The sequence below is a fragment of the Phyllostomus hastatus genome, unplaced genomic scaffold (assembly GCF_019186645.2).
Source record: "Phyllostomus hastatus isolate PE091 unplaced genomic scaffold, TTU_PhHast_1.1 phas_contig_30, whole genome shotgun sequence".
Taxonomy (NCBI): Eukaryota; Metazoa; Chordata; class Mammalia; order Chiroptera; family Phyllostomidae; genus Phyllostomus; species Phyllostomus hastatus.
The window spans coordinates 472,743-491,915 of NW_025333841.1; the positions used below are offsets into that span (position 1 = coordinate 472,743).

Here is a 19,173-nt window from a genome sequence, read left to right on the forward strand (position 1 = left end):
TCAGTAGTGATTGATATCCCCTGCTTCATTCCTGATTTTGGTAATTTGTGTGTGCTTTTTTTATTTGTGTCAATCTTACTGGAGGTTTGTCGATTGCATTGATTTTTTTTTTCCTGAAGAATAGGCTTTTTGTTTCATTGATTTTTCTCCATTGTTTTCCTGTTTTCAATTTTATTGATTTCTGCTCCTATCTTTATTATTTTCATCTTTCTGCTTGGTTTGGGTTTGCTTTGCACTTCTTTTATTTGTTCTTGAAGAGACTATTGGTTTCAGACCTTCTTTTTCTAATGTAAACATTTAATGTTATAAATTTCCCTCTTTGTTTTAGCAGCATCTCACAAATCTTGATGTATCATATACTTTTTTCTGTTTTTAATCCTCACCTGAGAATATGTTTATTGATTTTTAGAGAGACAGAGGGAGGGAAGGAGGAAGGGAGGGAGGGAGGGAGGGAGAGATAGAGGGAGAGATCAATGTGAGAGAGAAACATCGACCAGTTGCTTCCAGTACATGCCCTAACTGGGGATCAAACCTGCAACCTAGGTGTGTTCCCTGAATGAGGATCAAACCCACAACCTTTTGGTATACAGGATGATGCTCCAACAAACTGAACCACCCAGCCAGGACACTTATTTTCGTTTTGTTCAATATATTTTTTAAACATTTCCTTTGAAGGAGCAAGATGGCAGGGGAGTAGGTGGAAGTAACACTTACCTCTTTCCAGGACCATATTGGAGTTGCAAGTAAGTATGGAACAGTCAACCTGAAGAACCTCCTGAACATTAGGTGAATAGAAGTCTTATAATGAATGATTTACAAAGGAACCTAAATTGAGACTGATAGGAAAGGCAGAGATATAAAATGGGTTGGCCCTGCACCCCCTGAGATGACACCCCAGCACAAAGGTCTGTGGGTCCCAAGCGGGTGATGGCTAGCTTTGGTGTACTCTGATTATTTTGCTGAGTGGACTCAGACCCAACACTGGCAACAAGTTTCAATTTGTATTAACCTGGTAAACAACACTTGTCCCTACCTAGTGACTCACTGAAAACCTATTTCATACAACTTGGGTACCACCAGAGGCTTTTCCAGTGATTGAGCCTCACAGAGAGCCAGTAGGTAGAGGTAAATCTTGGGATGCCCTGGGCCTTCTGCTGACCTGCCCCTGGGCTCAGTGATGGAAGCCAGCTTTGGGATGCAGCTTGGCATCTTTGAGGTGTAGCCAAGCCCAGCAGAGAGAGCAACAAACTGCAGATTTCTTGGTAACTCCAGGCAAGTAGCACAAGGCCCATTACAAGCAGCACCTGACATTGACCTGCACCAGAGTTCTTTCCAAGAGGCTCCAGAAACAACACACTCAGTAGTTGGCTTCAGAACACACCAGAGCACAACCCAATTAGCTCCACAAGCAGCATAACCAAAGGGAAATCCCAGCAGGCACCAGGCCCTGCTAAGCAAAATTCTACTTTGTGTGGTAAGCCACCTGCACAGCAGCTTGTATACTGTGGTCAGGGTCTATCCTCAAAGTCAGCTAGCCTGAGAGTTGACCCAAATGCATGGAAGGGCCAACAGCAATCAAGACTTAACTACAAAAGGAGGCCTCATGTAGCCCACACAAGGAACATTCTTGGAACACCTTGGCTTGTTTAATGAGGGAGAGTGCGCTACTGAGCCCCACAGGACACCTACTGCATAAGGACACCAGACCAAGACTGTGAGACATAGCAGATGTATCCATTACACAGAAACAAATACAGAGAGGCAGCCAAAATGGGGAAACAAAGAAACAGGCCCCAAATGAAAGAACAAGAGAAATCCCCAGAAAAAGAACTAAACGAAATGGAGATAATCTGCCAGATAAAGAGTTTAAAACCATGGTTATAAGGATGCTTGAGGAACTTAGAGGGAAAATGAATGAACTTAGTGAGAAATTAAACAAAGAGATAGTAAACATAAAGGAGGACATAGAAAACAAACAAACAAAAAGAACCAGTCAGAAATGGCTACAATAACTGAAATAAAGAATACACTAGAATAGATGAACAATAAGTTAGATGAAGCAGAGGACTGAATCAGTGATTTGGAAGACAAGGTAACAGAAAATACCCAACCAGAACAGCAAAAAGAATTTTAAAAAGTGAGGATAGTTTAATGGACCTCTGGGAGTGCAGAAGCATAATAACGTTTGGATCATAAGTGTACCAGAAGGAGGAGAGAGCAAGGGATCGAAAAACTATTTGAAAAAATAAGGACTAAAAACTTCCCTAACCTCATGAAGGAAAAATACACACAAGTTCAAGAAATGTAGAGCGCCCAAAAAAAGATGAACCCAAAGAAGCCTACACCAAGACACATCATAATTAAAATGGCAAACTGTAGAGAAAAAAAATCTTAATGCAGCATGAGAAAGACAGTTTGTTACCTACAAGGGAGCTCTATAAGACTGTTAGCTGATTTCCTAACAGAACCATTTCAGGCCAGAAGGGATTGACACAAAATATTCAAAGTGACGAAAAGCAAGGATGTATAATAAAAATTACTCTAGCCAGCAAGGCTATCGTTGAAAATGGAATGAGCAATAAAGGGCTTCCTAGACAAGAAAAAGCTTATGGTGTTCATCATCACCAAACCAGTATTACAAGAAATGTTAAAGGGACTTCTCTAAGAAGAAGAAAGAGGAAAAAGGGAACATAGATATAAAGAACAAAATGATAAAAAATACATACCTATCAACAATCATTTTAAATGTAAATGGGTTAAAGGCTCCAAACAAAAGACATAGGATAGCTGAGTGGATAAGAAAACAATACCACACATATGTTGCCTACAAGAGACGCACCTCAGAATAAAAGACACACACAAACTGAAAATAAAGGGAAGGAAAAAGATAATTTCATGCAAAAAGGAAATTAAAAATAAACTAGGATAGCATTATTTATTTCTGACAAAACAGACTTTAAAACAAAGGCTGTAGTAAAAGATAAAAGACATTACATAATGATAAAAAGGACCATTCCAGCAAGAGGATAAAATGTGTAATTATAGGAGCACCTAAATATATAAAGCTAATCTTGATGGACATAAAGAAAGTGGTCAATGGTAATACAGTCCTAATTGGCCATTTTAACACCCCAATGACATCAATGGATAGAATTTACAGACAGAAAATCAAGAAGGGAATAGTAGTCTCAAATGACACTAAGCTAAATGAATTTAATTGATATTTTAAGAGCATTTTACCCCAAAGCAGCAGAGTATACATTCTTTTCAAGTGCATGTGAATAGGATAGACCACATGGTAGAACACAAAACAAGTCTCAATAAATTTAATATTGTTGAAATTATATCAAGCATCTTTTTTGACCACAGTGGTATGATACTAGAAATCAATTACAGGAACTCCTCCCCTCAAAAAACACACAAAGACATGGAAGCTAAATAACATGTTATTAAACAATGAATGGGTTAACAATAAGACTAAAGAAGAAATCAAAGGAGATAAATGAAAATGAAAACACAACTACTCTAAATTTATGGGACACAGTGAAAGCAGTCCTAAGAGGGATATTCATAGCAATACAATTTACCTCCAGAAATAAGAAAAATATCAAATAAACAATCTAACCTTGTACCAAAAGGAACTAGAAAAAGAACGACAAAGCCCAAAGTGAGTAGAAGAAAGGAAATTATAAATATCAGAGCAGAAATAAACAAAATAGAGTCTAAAAACACAATGCAAAAGATCAATGAAACCAAGAGCTGTTTTTAAAAAATTTTTTGTATTTTAGTATGGGTTTTGACATCTTTTTTCTTAAGATTTTATTTATTTATTTTTAGAGAGGGAAGGGCGGTAGAAAGAGAGAGAGAGAGAGAAACATCAATGTGCGGTTGCTGGGGGTCATGGCCTGCAACCCAGGCATGTGCCCTGACTGGGAATCGAACCTGTGACACTTTGGTTCGCAGTCCGCGCTCAATCCACTGAGGTACGCCAGCCAGGGCTAAGAGCTGTTTTTTTAAAAGGTTAAACACGATGATAAACCTTTAACCAGACTCAAGAGAAAAAGAGAGAGAGAACCCAAATAAATAACATCAGAAATGAAAGAGGAAAAGAAAAAACTGACATCAAAGAAATACAAAGGATTGTAAGAAAATATTAGAAAGAACTATGTACCAACAAATTGAACAATGTGGAAAAAATGAATAAATTCCTAGAAACATACAATCTTTCAAAACTGAATCAAGAAATTAGAGAAAATCTGAACAGACTATTTACAACTAGTGAAATCAAAGCAGTAATGAAAAAACTCCCAAGAAACAAAATGTCCTGGACCAGATGTTTTCACAGGTGAATTTTACCAAACATTCAAAAAAGAAGTAACACCTATCCTTCTCAAACTATTTCAGAAAGGTCAAGAGGAGGGAAGACTCCCTAGTTCACTTTACCAGACCAGCATTATCCTAATTCCAAAGCCAGATAAAGACACTACCAAGAAAAAAATTAGAGGCCAATATCCCTGGTGAGCATAGATACAAAAAACCTCAACAAAATATTAGCAAACCAAATCCAGCAATACATTAAAAAGATCATATACCATAATCCAGTGGGATCAATTCTTAGGATATAAGGTTGGTATAATATCCACAAATCAATTAATGTGATATACCACATAAATAAAATGAAGGATAAAAATCACATGATCTATCAATAGGTGCAGAAAAAGCGTTTGACAAAATTCAGCCCCCGTTTATGATAAAAACTCTCAGCAAAGTGGGAATAGAAGGTATACATTTCAACATAATAAAGGCCATATAGGACAAACCCACAGCTAACATCATACTAAATGGGGAAAAAACTAGAAGTGTTTCCTTTAAGATTAGGAACGAGACAGGGATGTCCACTTTCACCACTCTTATTCAACATGGTACTGGAAGTCCTAGCCACAGTGATCAGACAAGCAGAAATAAAAGTCATTCGAACTGAAAAGGTAGGAGTAAAACTATCACTATTTTCAGTGGACATAATATTGTATATAGAGAACCCTAAAGATTCCACCAAAAAACTACTAAAATTGATCAATGAATTTAGTAAAGTAGAAGAATACAAAATTAATATTCAGAAATCAGCTGCATTTTTATTCACCGATAATGAGCTATCAGAAAGGGAAATAAGAAAAAAAATCCCATTTATAATTGCATCAAAAATAATATACCCAGGAATAAATTTAACCAATGAGGTAGAAGACCTGTACTTAAAATATAATAAGATACTGAAGAAAGAAATTGAAGAAGGTGTAAATAAATGGAAGCATATACCTTCTCTATGGATAGGAAGATTTGGCATTATTAAAATGTCTATATAACTAAAGAAAGCTATAGGTTTAATGAAATCCCTATCAAAATAGCAATAGAATGTTTCACAGAACTAGTACAAATGATTCTAAAATATATACATGAAACCACAAAAGACCTCAAATACCCTAAGCCACCTTGAGAAAGAAGAATGAAGTTGGAGTCATCACACTACCTGATATCAAACTATTCTACAATGCTATAGTAATAAAAACAACACAGAAGGCACAAACATAGACATATAGATCAATGGAATGAATAGAGAGCCCAGAAATAAACCCACATCTATAAGGTCAATTAATATTTGACAAAAAAGGGAAGAACATACAATGAGATAAAGACAGTCTTTTCAATAAATGGTGTTGGGTTAATTGGGCAAATACATGCAAAAAATGAAACTAGACCACCTTCTTACACCACATACAAGAATAAACTTAAAATGGATTAAAGACTTAAATGTAAGACTCAAAACTGTAGAACTCCCAGAAGAAAACACAGGCAGTAAAAATTTTGACATTTCTCATAGCAATATTTTTTCTGCCCTATCTCCTTGGGTGAGGGAAACAAAACAAAAAGAAAATAAACAAATGGGACTACATAAAACTAAAAATTTTTGCACAGCAAAGGAAACCATCAACAAAACAAAAAGACAGCCTACTGGATGGGAGAAAATATTCGCCAGTGCTACATCTAATTAGGAGTTAATACCCAAAATTTATATAGAACTCACACAACTCAACACCAAAAAAGCAAACAATGCAATTAAAAAGTGGGGAAAGTATCTGAATAGATACTTCTCCAAAGAGGACATACAAATGGCCGAAAGACATATAAAATGTCACTAATCATGAGAGAAATGCAGTGAAACTAATATTAAACTAATACAAAATAATATTAAGTGTAAACTATAACTTAAAAAATAAAATTAAAAAACATTTTTGAGACTTCCTTTTTGAGCCATGAATTATTTAGAATTATGTTGTTTAGTTTCCAAGTGATTGGAGATTTTTCTGTTATCTTTATGTTATTGATTTCTAGTTTAATTCCATTATAGCCAGAGAATATACTGTATGATTTCAGTTCTTTTAAATTTATAAGGTTTGTTTATCCCCAGGATATGACCTATCTTGGTCAATGTTCCATGAGTACTTTAAAAGACTATCTGTTCTTCTGTTGCTGAGTGAAGTGTTCTATAAATGTCAATTAGATCCTCTTGGTTGATGGTATTGTTGAGTTATTTTTGCTGAATTTGTCTAGTTGTTCTATCAATTGCTAAGAGAGTGTTGAACTCTGAAACTCTAATCACAGATTTGTCTATTTTGCCTTGCAGCATTCTCAATTTTTTGCTTCATGTATTTTAAGCTTTGTTGCGGTGCATGTACATTTAGGATTGCTATGTTTTCTTGGATTGATGCTTCTAACATAATGTAATGTCCCTCTTTGTCCCTAGTGATTTTTTTTTTTTGCTCTGAAGTCTACTTTATCTAATATTAAGATAGTTTCTCCTGCTTTTAAAAAAATAATGTTTGCATGATATATCTTTTCTCCTTTTTCAACCTACCTATGTTGCTATGTTTGAAGCGAGTTTCTTGCAGATAGCATACAGTTGGATTTTATGTTTTTTAAATCCACTCTACTTGTCTGTTTTTTATTTTATTCAACTTTATTTTTTTTATTGGTTTCATGTGTACAATTTGGTGGTTAGACAATCATATATTTTACGCAGTGTTTCCTTCGATATTTCCAGTATCCCAACAGGCACCATACATATTTATCACAATGTTACTGACTATATTCCCTAAGCCACAGGTGGCAAACACAAGGCCTGCGGCTGAATGCGGCCCTCCACCTTGTTTTATCCGGCCCAGCACCTTGTTTCTACCCAGCGGCAGCACCGAGCCCTCGCTTAACTGTTAGGTAGTTACATTTATACAGTCCTAAAATTACATTCGGCCCTTTGAAGGTAACCGAGAGGCAGATGTGGCCCCAGGTGAAAATGAGTTTGATACCCTTGCCCTAAGCTTTACGTACATCCTTGTGACAGTTCTGTAACTATCAGTATGTACTTCTTAATACCTTCACCTCTTTCACCCACTCCCTCAACTTCTATCTCCTTTGGCAACCACCAATTTACTGCTGTCTGTGTCCATGGGTCTGTTTCAGTTTTGTTTGTTCATTTATTTTGTTCTTTAGATTCCTCATGTAAGTGAAATTGTATGTTATTTTACATTTAGATTTATTTATAATGATTCTGAGTATGTTTTCTACATTTTTGAGCTTGTTTTAGGTAGTCTCATAGCTTACTAGAGTTCAAGTAAGTTCTGATTGACTCACTTTTAAATCAATAAATTAAATTCTATTGATTTGACTTCAAATTCACTGATTCTATCCCCTGTCATCTCCACTCTATTATTGAGTCTATCCAGTGAGTGTTTTTACTTCAGTTGTTTTTTCATTCCTTAATTTTCATTTAGTTATTTTTGATAACTTCTATTTTTTATTGAGATTTTTCAAGTTTTTATTTTCTCGAGTAATTTTTAATTGCTTATTGAAGCATTTTTATGATGGCTGATTTAGTATTTTTTAAAGATTTCATTTATTTATTCATTCTTAGAGAGAGGGGAAGGGAGGGAGAAGGAGAGGGAGAGAAGCATTCATCAGTCATCTCAACTGTGCCCTGATGGGGAATCGGACTGGCCACCTTTCACTTTGCGGGACAATGCCCAACCTACTGAGCCACCCAGGTCAGGGCTGTGATGGCTGCTTAAAAACCCTTGTCGGTTAACTTCAAAATCTGATTCATCCTTTTATTGGTATCATTGGCTGTCTTTTCTCATCAAACTGTGGTTTTCCTGGCTCTTGTTATGATAAGTGATTTTCTTTTGTATCCTGGACTTTCTGGTTATGCTAGGAGAGTCTTGATACATTTTTAGTCTTTTACTTTAGCAGGCAGTCACCCTGTTTAGGTTTAGCATATACATTCAGGTCTACTTCTGTGGGTTGTAGGTTCAAGGACAGCAGTTTAGTTTTTCAAGCCATCGCAATGTTATTTTGGCATGCTCTGTTCTTCTGTGGGCTCCCACTCTGTCTTCACTGGTGCTGTCTTCAGGGGGAGAAGGTGCTTCTCTGAGAGTCTTGTGTTTGCTGGGTGATCTTCTGGTGGGTGGGGAAGTTGCTGAAGCCACTGTGCCTGGGTCTCCTTATGCCACTGGGTGGAGGGTAGGGAAATATGTGGCTTTGCCTCTGCTACTGCTATAGGCAAAGTAGGCTACCTGCTGGTGTCACGGTTCTGGAGTGGGAACTGAGACAGCTCAGGGCTTTGCAGCTGTAGGCAGTTCGCATCACTCCCTGGGGTTGGGTTGTGGAATGGGCTTAGTTCCCCCCACTAGGTCTCTATTGGGCTTTTCGTTCCCCAGGCAGTGGTGTGTGTTTGAGTGTGTGTGTGTGAGTGTATTGGTAAGGGTGGTTTTGGGTTGCAGGCCTCTTTGGCACCCAGTATAGGGGTGTATGAGAGATCAAAAGAAACCCAAGGGAACTCACCCTGTTGTCGTTTCTCAAGTTTTAAAATTCCTAGCCAGTCCACCTTCTTCTTTTCTGCTTTCAGAGTCTTTTCATTATTAACTGTTGAATAATTTCTAAGAAACATAGTTGCATTTGAAGGACAGAAGCAGGGAACAATGAGTCTATGTCATCTTGTTCTGAAACGAGAAGTCCCCTAGTGTAGTTTTGAAATACTATTTTAGTATGAGTGAATTTGAGCATCTTTTGATGATTTTTAAAGCCATTTTAATTTCTTTTTCTGTATTAATTTTGATATTATTTATTCATTTTTATATTGGTCTGGTGGCCTTTGACATATTGATTTGTAATAGCTGTTTTCATACTCACTATGAGTTGCAGATATTTTTCCCAGATTATTGTTTCTCTTTTGATTTTGCCCTTTTAATGGTATTTTTGCCATGCAATTTTTAAATGTCATTGAATATATCAATCTCTTCCATAGCTTCGAGGTTTCGTGTCATTTTTAGAAAAGCCTCCTCATTTGAAGATTTTTAAAAAAGATTTAATTAATTTATTTTTTGGAGAGAGGGGAAGGGAGGGGAGAAAGCCAAGAAACATCAATGTGTGGTTGCTTCTCATGCACCCCCTGCTGGGGACCTGGCCCATAACCCAGGCATGTGCCCTGACTGGGAATCCAATCAGTGACCCTTTGGTTCGCAGGCTGGCACTCAATCCACTGAGCCACACCAGCCAGGGCTTCATTTGAAGATTTTTAAAAAATCTCCCCATATTTTTTCTAGTACTTTTATGGTTTCACTTTTCATTTTTAAATCTTTGCTCCATCTGAAATTTAATTTTGTGTAAATTGGGAGTAGTGTATCCAGTTGTCCCAAAGCATTTATTGAATAGTCCATCCTTACCTCTCTACTTTGAAATGCTTCCTTTTAAAAATATTGTGGTCCAAAAACACTTAACATAAAATTTTCCATCTTAACCATTTTTATGCACAGTTCAGTAGTGTTGTTATTCATATTGTTGTGCAACAGATCTCTAAAACTTATCTTCCAAAATTGAAACTCTATACTGAGTGAACAACAACTCCCCATTGAAATGCTACCTTTTTTCATCATAAACTAATTTCTGGTCTTTGTTACTTCTTGCCTGGGCCACTATAGCCGCTTTCTAGCATCACCATAATTCCAGTCTGCCATGCACACCTGATTCATTTTCCTCACACAAGCTCTGACCACTCAACTCCATTATTCAAAACCTTTGCAAGCCGTCCCTGATATACTACAATTGAAATTAATCCCCCCATTACACTCTTTCATAGCACCTGTGCCTTTTCTTTCTGTCTCTTCTCATAATTTGTAATTGTAATTATCCATATGATATTTGACTCTTGACTATCTCCTTGCTCCTAAACGTTAAACTTCACGAAAGAAAGGGCAATGTGCTCACTACGTATTTGCAGTGTTTAGTGTGCACTTGGTATGTAGTAGGTGGTCAATCCATGTTTGTTGAATAATAAGTTCCCCCTAGTCTGTGGAATAAAATGGGAACAGTGCAAAATCTGATTCAAACTCAATCTTCTCTCTGCCCTCTGCCCTTCAAGGAAATCAAGCTGCTGGATTTTCCACCTTTCCCTGACAAAGCCATAAGTTTTCTAATGCTTGGTTCTGGTTTACACCATGCCCTGATCTTTCCATTTGTGCCATGCCCTCCTTTCAGTCCCCCACCTATGGCTATCTCTACCACTAGACTGTGAGTTCCTTGAGAGCAGAGACAGTCGCCCTAATTTGCCCCTAGGGAGCAGCACAGTACCTGGTCTCTAGGAGGCGCTCTTGGTCACACATCTTCATTTGCTTCTAGGCTACAAGCAAGCTCCTTCGAGGCAGGCAGTGTTCCCTACCCGTGAGCATCTGGGACCCTTGCTTCCTAGCCTCCAGGGAGAGACTTGGAGTTGGCTTCAGAAATACTCTGGTAACCTACTGGACATGTCTAGTTGTGTTATGAGACACCTGAATATGAAATGGTGGGGCAGGGACAGAGGCTTCCCTGCCTTTCCCCCACTGCACCCTGGGACAATTCCATCCGTCTGGCCCCTTCTCCAGCAATAAAAAATCACTGCCTCACACCCTCCTACTCCTCACCCCAGCTTAGTCTGGTCTCTCTCTATGGAGGTTGCTCCTTCCTTCCCTCTCCCTCCCTCTGGAGAAGAGCCTGCTCAGTTGGCCACATTTCTGGACCCTGGAACCAGGAGGCAGGATTGCCATGCCCAAATTCTTGTTTTCCCTCCTCCTTCAGGAGCACCTTCTCTAAGGATGTCCAGACCATTCCCTGCCACCACCTGCTTCCCAGCTGCCCTCCTGTCATTTCCGTGATTCCAAGGCAGCCCTTCCCCCTGAGAGGCACTGATCCCCAGCTTGGGCTTCTCCCCACCCTAAGGACTTCTGATACCCTAGGGGCTCTGGAGGACAAAGGTGGCAAACATTCCAGCTTGCTGACTTGTTTTGTTTGGCCAGAATCATGTTTTGTGAAGGCCCCAGCAGGGGAGGGATCCGGAACCCTCCAGCCTTTTAGAAAGGTCTAAACTCCTTCCATGTCCTGCTGTTTTGCTTTAGACCCCACTCCTGAGCCCACACCTGCCCTGTGTCACTAGACTGTCTGGATCCTGAAACCCACCCTCTGACCACAGCTTCCCCTGCTTCCCCTTCACTTCCTGCTCCCCCAATCCTGATCTCTTCTTTGGACACAGACCTCCAAACCCTCCAGCCCACCCTGTTTTATCCACCTTTTCCTCAGCTTCCATTCTTTCTGCTTTGTTTTTCTACTCCTGCCTTTCCAGTTCCTCAGAACCCCATGTCTCCCTGTTTGCAGGCTTAGATAAATCTACCCATCCACCTTCAGTTGAATCATCCTAAAAATCGAAGTTGGTTCATTCTTTTCTTTCTTACAAACTTCCAGAGATTCTCTACCAGCTACAGGTCTGGCGGCACTAAGGATAAAGGCATGCTCCTCACTTGGCCTATGAGATGAAAATTCTGGTTTTTAGCCACCACAGTCCCCTTCACCAACCTGTGGCCTGCATAACAGCTTATCCCGCTACTCATTTTTTTCCTTGGCTGGCTGTAGTCTTATTTAAAAATCCTATTGTTTGTGTAAAGGCACAGAGCAAGGCCACCGAGGATACACCACAAACAAACAGTTGCTACCTCTGTGCAGGGCCAGAGGTGATGAAGATTGAGGGACAGAGTTGGTCAAAGGGTGTATGTAACCTTATCTGTAAGGTTTTCACAAAGAGATTGTGTCATGTACTTACTACTTGTGAGATATTAAAAACAAACACACCAACCAGTTTAGTACCAGGAAGCCTTCCCCAGATTTCCCAGGCAGATGGAGCTGTTTCCTTTCCTGGTATCGAATAGCACCTTCCTCAAGTGTTATAGGCAATATTGTGTTTGTAATTTGTTGGAGCCTGTCTTTCTCCTTCTAGGTGGGGAACCCCTCAAAGGTGCAAACTTTACGTAATTCGTAATTCGTGCTCCCATTCCTAGCAGAGTGCCTGGCCTGGAGTAGCTGCTCAGGGAGTGTGAATCCAGTGCATTGTCTCTGCCAGTTTTGAAAGTGCTTGCTGGAGGACAGTCCTTATGCTAGTCCTGGGCTGATTCAAATAATTTTCACAATGTCTAAGGAAGGATGTCTCTAGGAGTCTTGAGATGTGGGTAGAGAACTTTGGGTTGTACCAACATGAGGACGGGGTCGAACTGCCCCTGCTCCCCAAGGCAGGATCCCGTTACAGTGCTACTGTCTTGTCACTTGGCATGCTTCTGAAGCCACTGCCTCCTCAGCAGTTAATCTAAGGGCAAAGGCTGTATCCTCAGACACTGAACTCAAGCCCAGCCCTGATCTGTATCTCTAAGATGGAGAGGACAGCCCTAATAAACAGGCTGTCCCCATGCAGGGTGGCCCTGGGAGGCTGGAGTCAGGAGACACTCAGACCAGGTTTGGAGGGAGGAATTGAGCAACTGTGAGGCACTGGAAGAAAGCACCAAGATCCTAGTGGGAGTCTGTAACTTTTGTAATTGTCCGGAGAAATTGGAGCTCCCAGGTCATAGGATTCTTTTTAAGTCAAAGGCAAAAAAGAGTAAAGGGGTAGCCTTAATGGGTCAATTAGACTGGGGCTAGAGAGTGGGTGGGGGTGGCTTTTAGGGTTGGTGAACTGTGTGCCATGTGGCTAAGGCAACTCTTCAGACTTAAATGCGCAAGTGGAGAAGAGGCTGAGGAAGGGTCTGGATCAGTCCTTCTTCTGAGAATGCCCCCAAGCAGCCACTGTATTCATCCTTGAATAGCATAATGTGCCTGGAGTCTTAGGACAATGAGGCTAAGTACTTGGGCCCCTCAAGAGATAATGGTGATGGTGGTAGCAGCAGGAATTTGGTGAGTAGTCCCCTCCAGTCTCCCCCATTCCTCCCATCCCACCGCAATCCTGCTCAGCTCCCCACCCACAACCCCACCAGGGGCTTCAGAATTGTTGAAACGACGTCAGGCCATGCCACACACTTTTAGACATCAATGAAAAGCAACTCCAATTTGCCATTGCTAACCTAAGTAACTTTTATTTTTATTTACAACAGAATCGGTGGCTTTATTCTTCCACCTTTAGGGACAGAGGCCATCAGCAGCCAGATGGAAAGTCTGCAGTGAAGTCAAACTCATTCTGCCCCAGCCACAGCTCCGGAAGCTCGTTGGCCCGGTCCAGTCCCAGTTCCACCACCAGTGACATCAGCACCTCCTCATCCACCGGGTCTGAGTCAATGATAGCAGGACCCTGGGCACCAGCCTCCGCCCCTCCCACCTGAGCCCCCGGGCCCCAGTTTTGTTGGGGCCCCTGGGAACCTGCCTCCTCGGGTTGGTCAGGAGTGGCAGCCGCCGCCCCATGATATTGGTTATTAAGCTTCTGCAGCTGCATACTAGCCAGCAGGTGAGGGGTAGGTTGCAGGTTGAAGGGTGGGGGTTTAGCGGGAGGGGTGGTGGTAGGAGAACCCATTGGAGGTGGGGATCCCGAGGCACCAGGGGGAGCCCCATTGGCCTTGGCTCCATTCGCCGCAACCCCGGGGTAGTGCAGAGTGGCTACTGCTTTGCGATCTTTCACGCCCAGGTTAGCAGCGTAGGCCAGAGAGTTCATCTCTTGGTTGGCATCCTAGAAGACAGAGAAAGGCAAAGTATAGTATGAGGCCCCAAAAGCTCTTACATGCACTTCACTTGGGGATAGTGGTGGGGAAGTAGCAAGAACGCCCCCTGGAAAGTTGGCTCTCAGCCTCAGGCTCCTTTTGCTGCCATGGCTCTGAGCACTGAGCTCAGCACCTGCCATCCTTAGTGGGTTTGCTGCTTTCATCTCCCTCCCTTCATCTCACCATTCTAACTCAGGCGAATGACCCTTTTCTCGGTCTCATGTTAATCTTTTCAATGGTGTTGTCTTGTTCCAGTTCTACTTCTCTGCTCCCTGCCCTGCCACCTTTCAACAACCCAAGTGGGTTCGATTTGACCACATTTAGGCAGAAACTTTCCTCATTCTCCCCAGAGAAAGCCCTGTTGTCTCCTCTCTGCTAAAGGACACTAGACACCACACCTAGAAGGGTCTACAACATGGCCCCAGACCAGCTCATCTTTCCATGTCTCAGTGTCTCCATTTGTGAAATGGCAAAAGTTACCTCCTTCGCAGGTGAGGTGCCACCTTTGACATCAAGTGCAGGCCTCGACATCGTTGGCATTTCACAGCCTTGGCAGAAGTTGGACAAGCTGCTGGGAGGTGATGCTGCCAGCTAGAGCTGTTGCGCTGTAACGTGAGAGAGAAGAGGTAAGGGCAAAGGCCTCATTGGCCAAGAAAGCACTAACAAGGCCCCAAACAGAGCAATTCCACACAGCTACAAGGCAAGGATGGTAACAGGGTTAGACACAAGACCAGAGACCACTTGAGCAAGGGAGGAGCTTAAGCTGGAACTTTGTTTGCCTAAAGTAAGAAAGGTGCTTGGTTCAGCCAGGTGCTGCCCAGGTAGCCAGCTACCCACATCACCAAGAGGGTACACGATGGTACTATTCCTGATTCTGAAGCCAGAAATGTCCCTGAGTAAGTAGCACACTGTCCCCACGGGCCACTGGCTTCTGGGCTGGAGAGCTGCAGTCTCCACTGGGACTGAGAGAAAGTGGGAAGGAGTCAGGGCAAGGAAGATCTAGAAATCAGGAGGGTGCAGCCCAGGGAAGGAGTAAGTCTCCAAGGCAAATGCCATGGAGCTCCAAAGCACTCACTCAGGTGTGAGTCTTAGAAAAGCCAGGCTTATCAAGGTGGCAGGGGGCTCTGAACCCACCAAGAGAGCCTTGAGGAATGTCTCCAGTTCCTCCCTGCCTCAAGCCTCCTCCCCAAGATAGCCCTGGGTAAACTGGTCCAAGCCCAGCCACACCCACCTGTAGTGACATAAGGGAATAATTCTTCCCGGAGGGAAACAGGCACAGAGATTCAATGGCTTTCCTATCTGATAGCAGTGGTTCTGGGAGCAGGATCTAGCACTCTTATGCCCGCAGGTCTCACCTGACCACCAAATTATACCTAGAATGATTCAAATGGTTTCCAAAGAGATAACTGCCTAGTTCAAGTGCCAAAGGATGAGAGGGTGAGGGGATGAGGGGGAAAGAATTCCCCCAAATCAGAAAATAAAAAATCCCCTCACCTGAAAACTCTCAAGTTATTTTCCTAGCAGCTTGTTTTTCTAAAGCCTCATATATTCCAGCCTTCGTGATGAATTAGAGATGTCGAATTTCATATTTATAAAAACAGTTTGCCCCAAAGAATCTTCAGCACCTGAAAAAGCATCTCTATTCTTTCCAACAAGGCTAGAATTCTCCTTGACAACTCCCTCCTCCAGTGGTCATTAAGAATCTGTTCAGACTCTTCTAGAAAGTGGCCACTTACTACCTCTGTTTATCGTCTTCACAGCACTTATTTGTAGGAGAGGGAGGCAAGAAAAATAGAGGAAGGAACAAGTGGGGAACAAAACATGAGAAAAAAATATCAGTTTCTGGGTGGCCGGCACCACTGCTTTTTGGAGCCCTATTTATTCTCTGAGGTAAACCGGTAACATTTCAAGTCAGTGATCACGAGACACGAAGTCTAATCCATGTGTCTTCCAGAGCCCAGCACCCTCACTATCAAGCAGCTTTCACGTCCTAAGAAAAGTGTTGAGGGGCTCTGCCCATCTTTCCCGGTTCCTATACAGCCCTCCTTCTTTGTGCCGCCCGGCACCCGAATGTACAAAAGAAGAAACAACAGTAGCAACAACAATAACAAAAAGGGGAGGAAAAAGAGAAATAGGAAAAAAAAAAAGCGCACCAGAAAAAAGTATCTCTTTTAATATCAGGTCCCGGGGAAGACCTATTTTTTTTTAAAATAAATAAACCGTATTTCCTCCCTTCAGGCTGGGAGACCCCCATTAATGGGACCCTGTTTCCATTCAGATCTGTTGCCTCCCCTCACTGCTCCCCTCCCCCTCACACCTGCCTAAGCCCCGCCTGGGTCTGTGCTCGGTGGGCGCTCAGTCCCGTCTGAAGAGGCAATCGCGTTTCGAAATCCCTGCCCCTACTTGCCCGATTTTCCGTCTCCGCTCCGCCACCCAGCCCGTTGGAAGGCAAAACTTGGCAGCTCGGGAACGTCCCAGCCTGCTCTCCAAGCCCCGAGCTGACCGGTGTGATACGGCTGCGAGAGGCGATCGGGCAACCCAGAGCAACAAGTGCCTCCTCGCACACTGGTGCCTCGCGGGCTGTCTACCAGTTCCCGCCCAACCTTCTCGTCAGACCTTCCCGTGGCCCGGCGGCCCCCTCCCGCCGAGATGGGGATGGGGAGGGGAGAGGAAGAAGAAAGAAGGGAGAGGCAGGTAAGAGGGCCTCCTCTTTGACCTGTTGGAGAACCAAAAGTTAAAACACCGCCAACGGGATGGTGCCATCTCGATGGCTATTTTCTCACTCAGGAGAAATTTAAAAATCCAAACAGTACTGCGGCTTGGCTCAGACGCGCTCTAACCTACACCGGTCCGTCCGTTTCGCCACCTGAAAACTAAAGGCCCGTTGTTTGCGGACGGCTCGGCTGCCCTCCTTGCCGTATCCCAGGTAGAGCCGTCCGCGCCGGGGGCGGCCTGGAGCATCCCTGCACAGTGGGCGCGAGCGCCCAGGCCACCCGGGCTGAGAGCGTCCGTTCCCGCAAGCGCTGTGTCAGTCACCCATCGTAGAGACCGCACAAACACGCGGGCAGGGGAGCGGGGGCCCGGCCCCGCGGAGTGCCCGCACTCGGGGGCGAACTCAGGCTCCAGCGGCGGCCACTCCTGAGCCTCAGCAACACTTACTGAGAGCCCGCTGAGCACGCGACACGGCCGCAGGCTGAGCCTACCCACCCCTTGGCCAGGCCGCCTGTGGTCAGTGCTCTAACCCCGCTACCAGAAGAGTGAGAGAGGCTCCGAGAGGTTCGGTAACTTGCCCAAGGTCACAGCGCTAGGAATTCGCAGCCTCGTCTTTCTGACTCCAAGTCCAGCGCTCTTCGAGGCAGAGACTCCAAGAGCGGCTGGGCTCAGCTGCGCTGATTTATAAAGGAGAGGGGTGTGCGCGCGGGTGTGCGTGGCTGTGTGGGCGTGTGTGTTGTGGGGGGGGGGGAGCGGAGAGCAGAGGTCAACTAGATAGTAGAGGCAAGTTGCCCAAATTCGCTAACTTCCATCCCGCAATTCCCCTGAACGCGGCCCGAAAAGCCCCTCTTGCCTGCAGCCCCCAAAGGAAACCTGAGCTTTGTGCAGCCCCGGAGCCGGAGCGTCCAGATGCGGTCCGGGAGATGAGCAAAGTCCGTGGAAGCCGAGCTGGAGAAAGCGCGGGCGCGGGGAGAAAAGGTACTGCCGTCTCCCCGGGAGAAGCGGGCGCCTGGCGCGGCCGGCCGGGAGGCGGGAGCGCTGGAGAGCGAACCGGCTCACTGGCGGGCGGGCGGGCGGTGGCCCCTCCACCCCCAGCAGAGCAGCTCCCAAACAGAAAACAACTCCCTCAGAGCCCCCCGGCCCGCGCGGCCGCCGCCCGCTCCCCGCTCCCCAAGCCCGCTCCACTGGAGTCCCCGGCCCCTCCGCCCAGCCCAGCGCCCTACCGGGCGGCCCGGCTTACCTCAGCGAAGCTGCCTGCCCTGGAGAGGGAAGCGCGGAACCCGGTGAGCCGCGGGCGAAATGGCAGAGCCCCCAGCCCCTGGCACGCACGCACGCCGCCACCGCCGCGAACCGGTCGCGCTCAGTGCCACCCGACCCCGGGGCGCCTGGGAAAAGCCCGCACCGCCGCCCCGCCACCGCGCCGCACCGTGCCGCGCCAAGCGGCCCCGGCCCGCGTCCGCCCGCCCGCCCGCCCGCCCGCGGCTTCGGCGCCTGACTCCGGGGTGGTAGCGGTGGTGGCCGCCACGCTCCCTTCCCGGTGCGGGGGACCCGGCTCTCAAGCCCCCATTGCCGCCCGGAGAGCCCTGACGCACACGCACTCGGCAGCAGGCTGGCTTCGGCAAGGAATCCCAGAAAGGACAGACCCCTTTCCCCCCTTTTTTCCCTCTCCCCCTCAATTTCCACGTCTTTATAACCGGCTTAGGGCATTATTAGCACATGTCCTGGCTCGTGGGCGAGTTGATGGCAAAATCTGAACTGGATACTTACCCAGGGCCAGAGCTGTTGCTGTGCCTTCCTCAGCCTTCTCCTTCCTCGTCGGGAATGAGCCTCAGTCTGCGGGCTGCGGACGGACTGCTGGGAGGAGAGTGAGCCTCCTCTCGGGCAGCTCACCCGTATCCCTTCTGCAGCTGTGCCGCTGGGAACATTTTTATAGCGGTGGCTAGCGTGTGTGGCCCTTTAAAAGGCGCTCGAGCTGGTGCAGTCGCCGCGGATCGTGTGAAAGCAAAGGGCCGGCTGGGGAACGGAGTCCGAGCGGCCCCGCGGGGTCCGGCAGCGCTGGGGACGGGCCACAGCTCTCGGAATGGGGCTGGGGGGCCCGGGCCATTGGCACCCCGAACCCCGAGTTCCCGTCTGACGCCTGTACTTCTAAAACTGGCGGGACCCGGGGTCCGGGACGTAGTCTCTCCCTACCGCCCTGCATGGACTTGCCCAGTAAATTCCACTTAGTAATTTCGCTGAGGCGAAGGAAAGCTGTTAGTGTATGTTTTCTGACCTAAATCTAGCGGATGGCCTGAGAGGGCTTCAAGAGGGGTTGAGGGGAGAGCTGTAGACTCAGGGAGTGACTTCGACCAGGGGGCGCACAAGGGACGGTGCCAGG

General features: G+C 45.1%; 1 protein-coding gene across 5 annotated transcripts; it reads right to left on the bottom strand.

The window, feature by feature from the left end:
* Window positions 1-13,442: 13,442 nt before the first annotated feature.
* On the bottom strand, window positions 13,443-18,705 carry CITED1 (Cbp/p300 interacting transactivator with Glu/Asp rich carboxy-terminal domain 1). 5 transcript variants are annotated; one of them, XM_045839412.1, is made up of 5 exons: window positions 18,389-18,435; window positions 18,037-18,055; window positions 17,670-17,834; window positions 14,565-14,689; window positions 13,443-14,053 (listed from the first exon to the last, which is right to left on the bottom strand). In XM_045839412.1, exons 4-5 carry the CDS (start codon window positions 14,622-14,624, stop codon window positions 13,529-13,531), a joined length of 585 nt encoding a protein of 194 aa, XP_045695368.1. In that variant the 5' UTR covers window positions 14,625-14,689; window positions 17,670-17,834; window positions 18,037-18,055; window positions 18,389-18,435; the 3' UTR covers window positions 13,443-13,528. The 5 variants fall into 5 exon arrangements, with proteins under 5 accessions (XP_045695368.1, XP_045695369.1, XP_045695366.1 ...); XM_045839413.1 differs by lacking the exon at window positions 17,670-17,834 and having other exon boundaries at window positions 18,389-18,446; XM_045839410.1 differs by lacking the exons at window positions 17,670-17,834; window positions 18,037-18,055; window positions 18,389-18,435 and adding an exon at window positions 18,564-18,705.
* Between the last annotated feature and the right edge of the window lie 468 nt (window positions 18,706-19,173).

Excerpts from the sequence above, each read along its gene's own strand:
- CITED1 (XM_045839410.1), bottom strand. The coding sequence starts at position 14,624 with ATGCCAACGATGTCGAGGCCTGCACTTGATGTCAAAGGTGGCACCTCA. Across the intron at positions 14,054-14,564 it reads GCACCTCACCTGCGAAGGAG|GATGCCAACCAAGAGATGAA; the intron begins GTAACTTTTGCC and ends TCTGTCTTCTAG.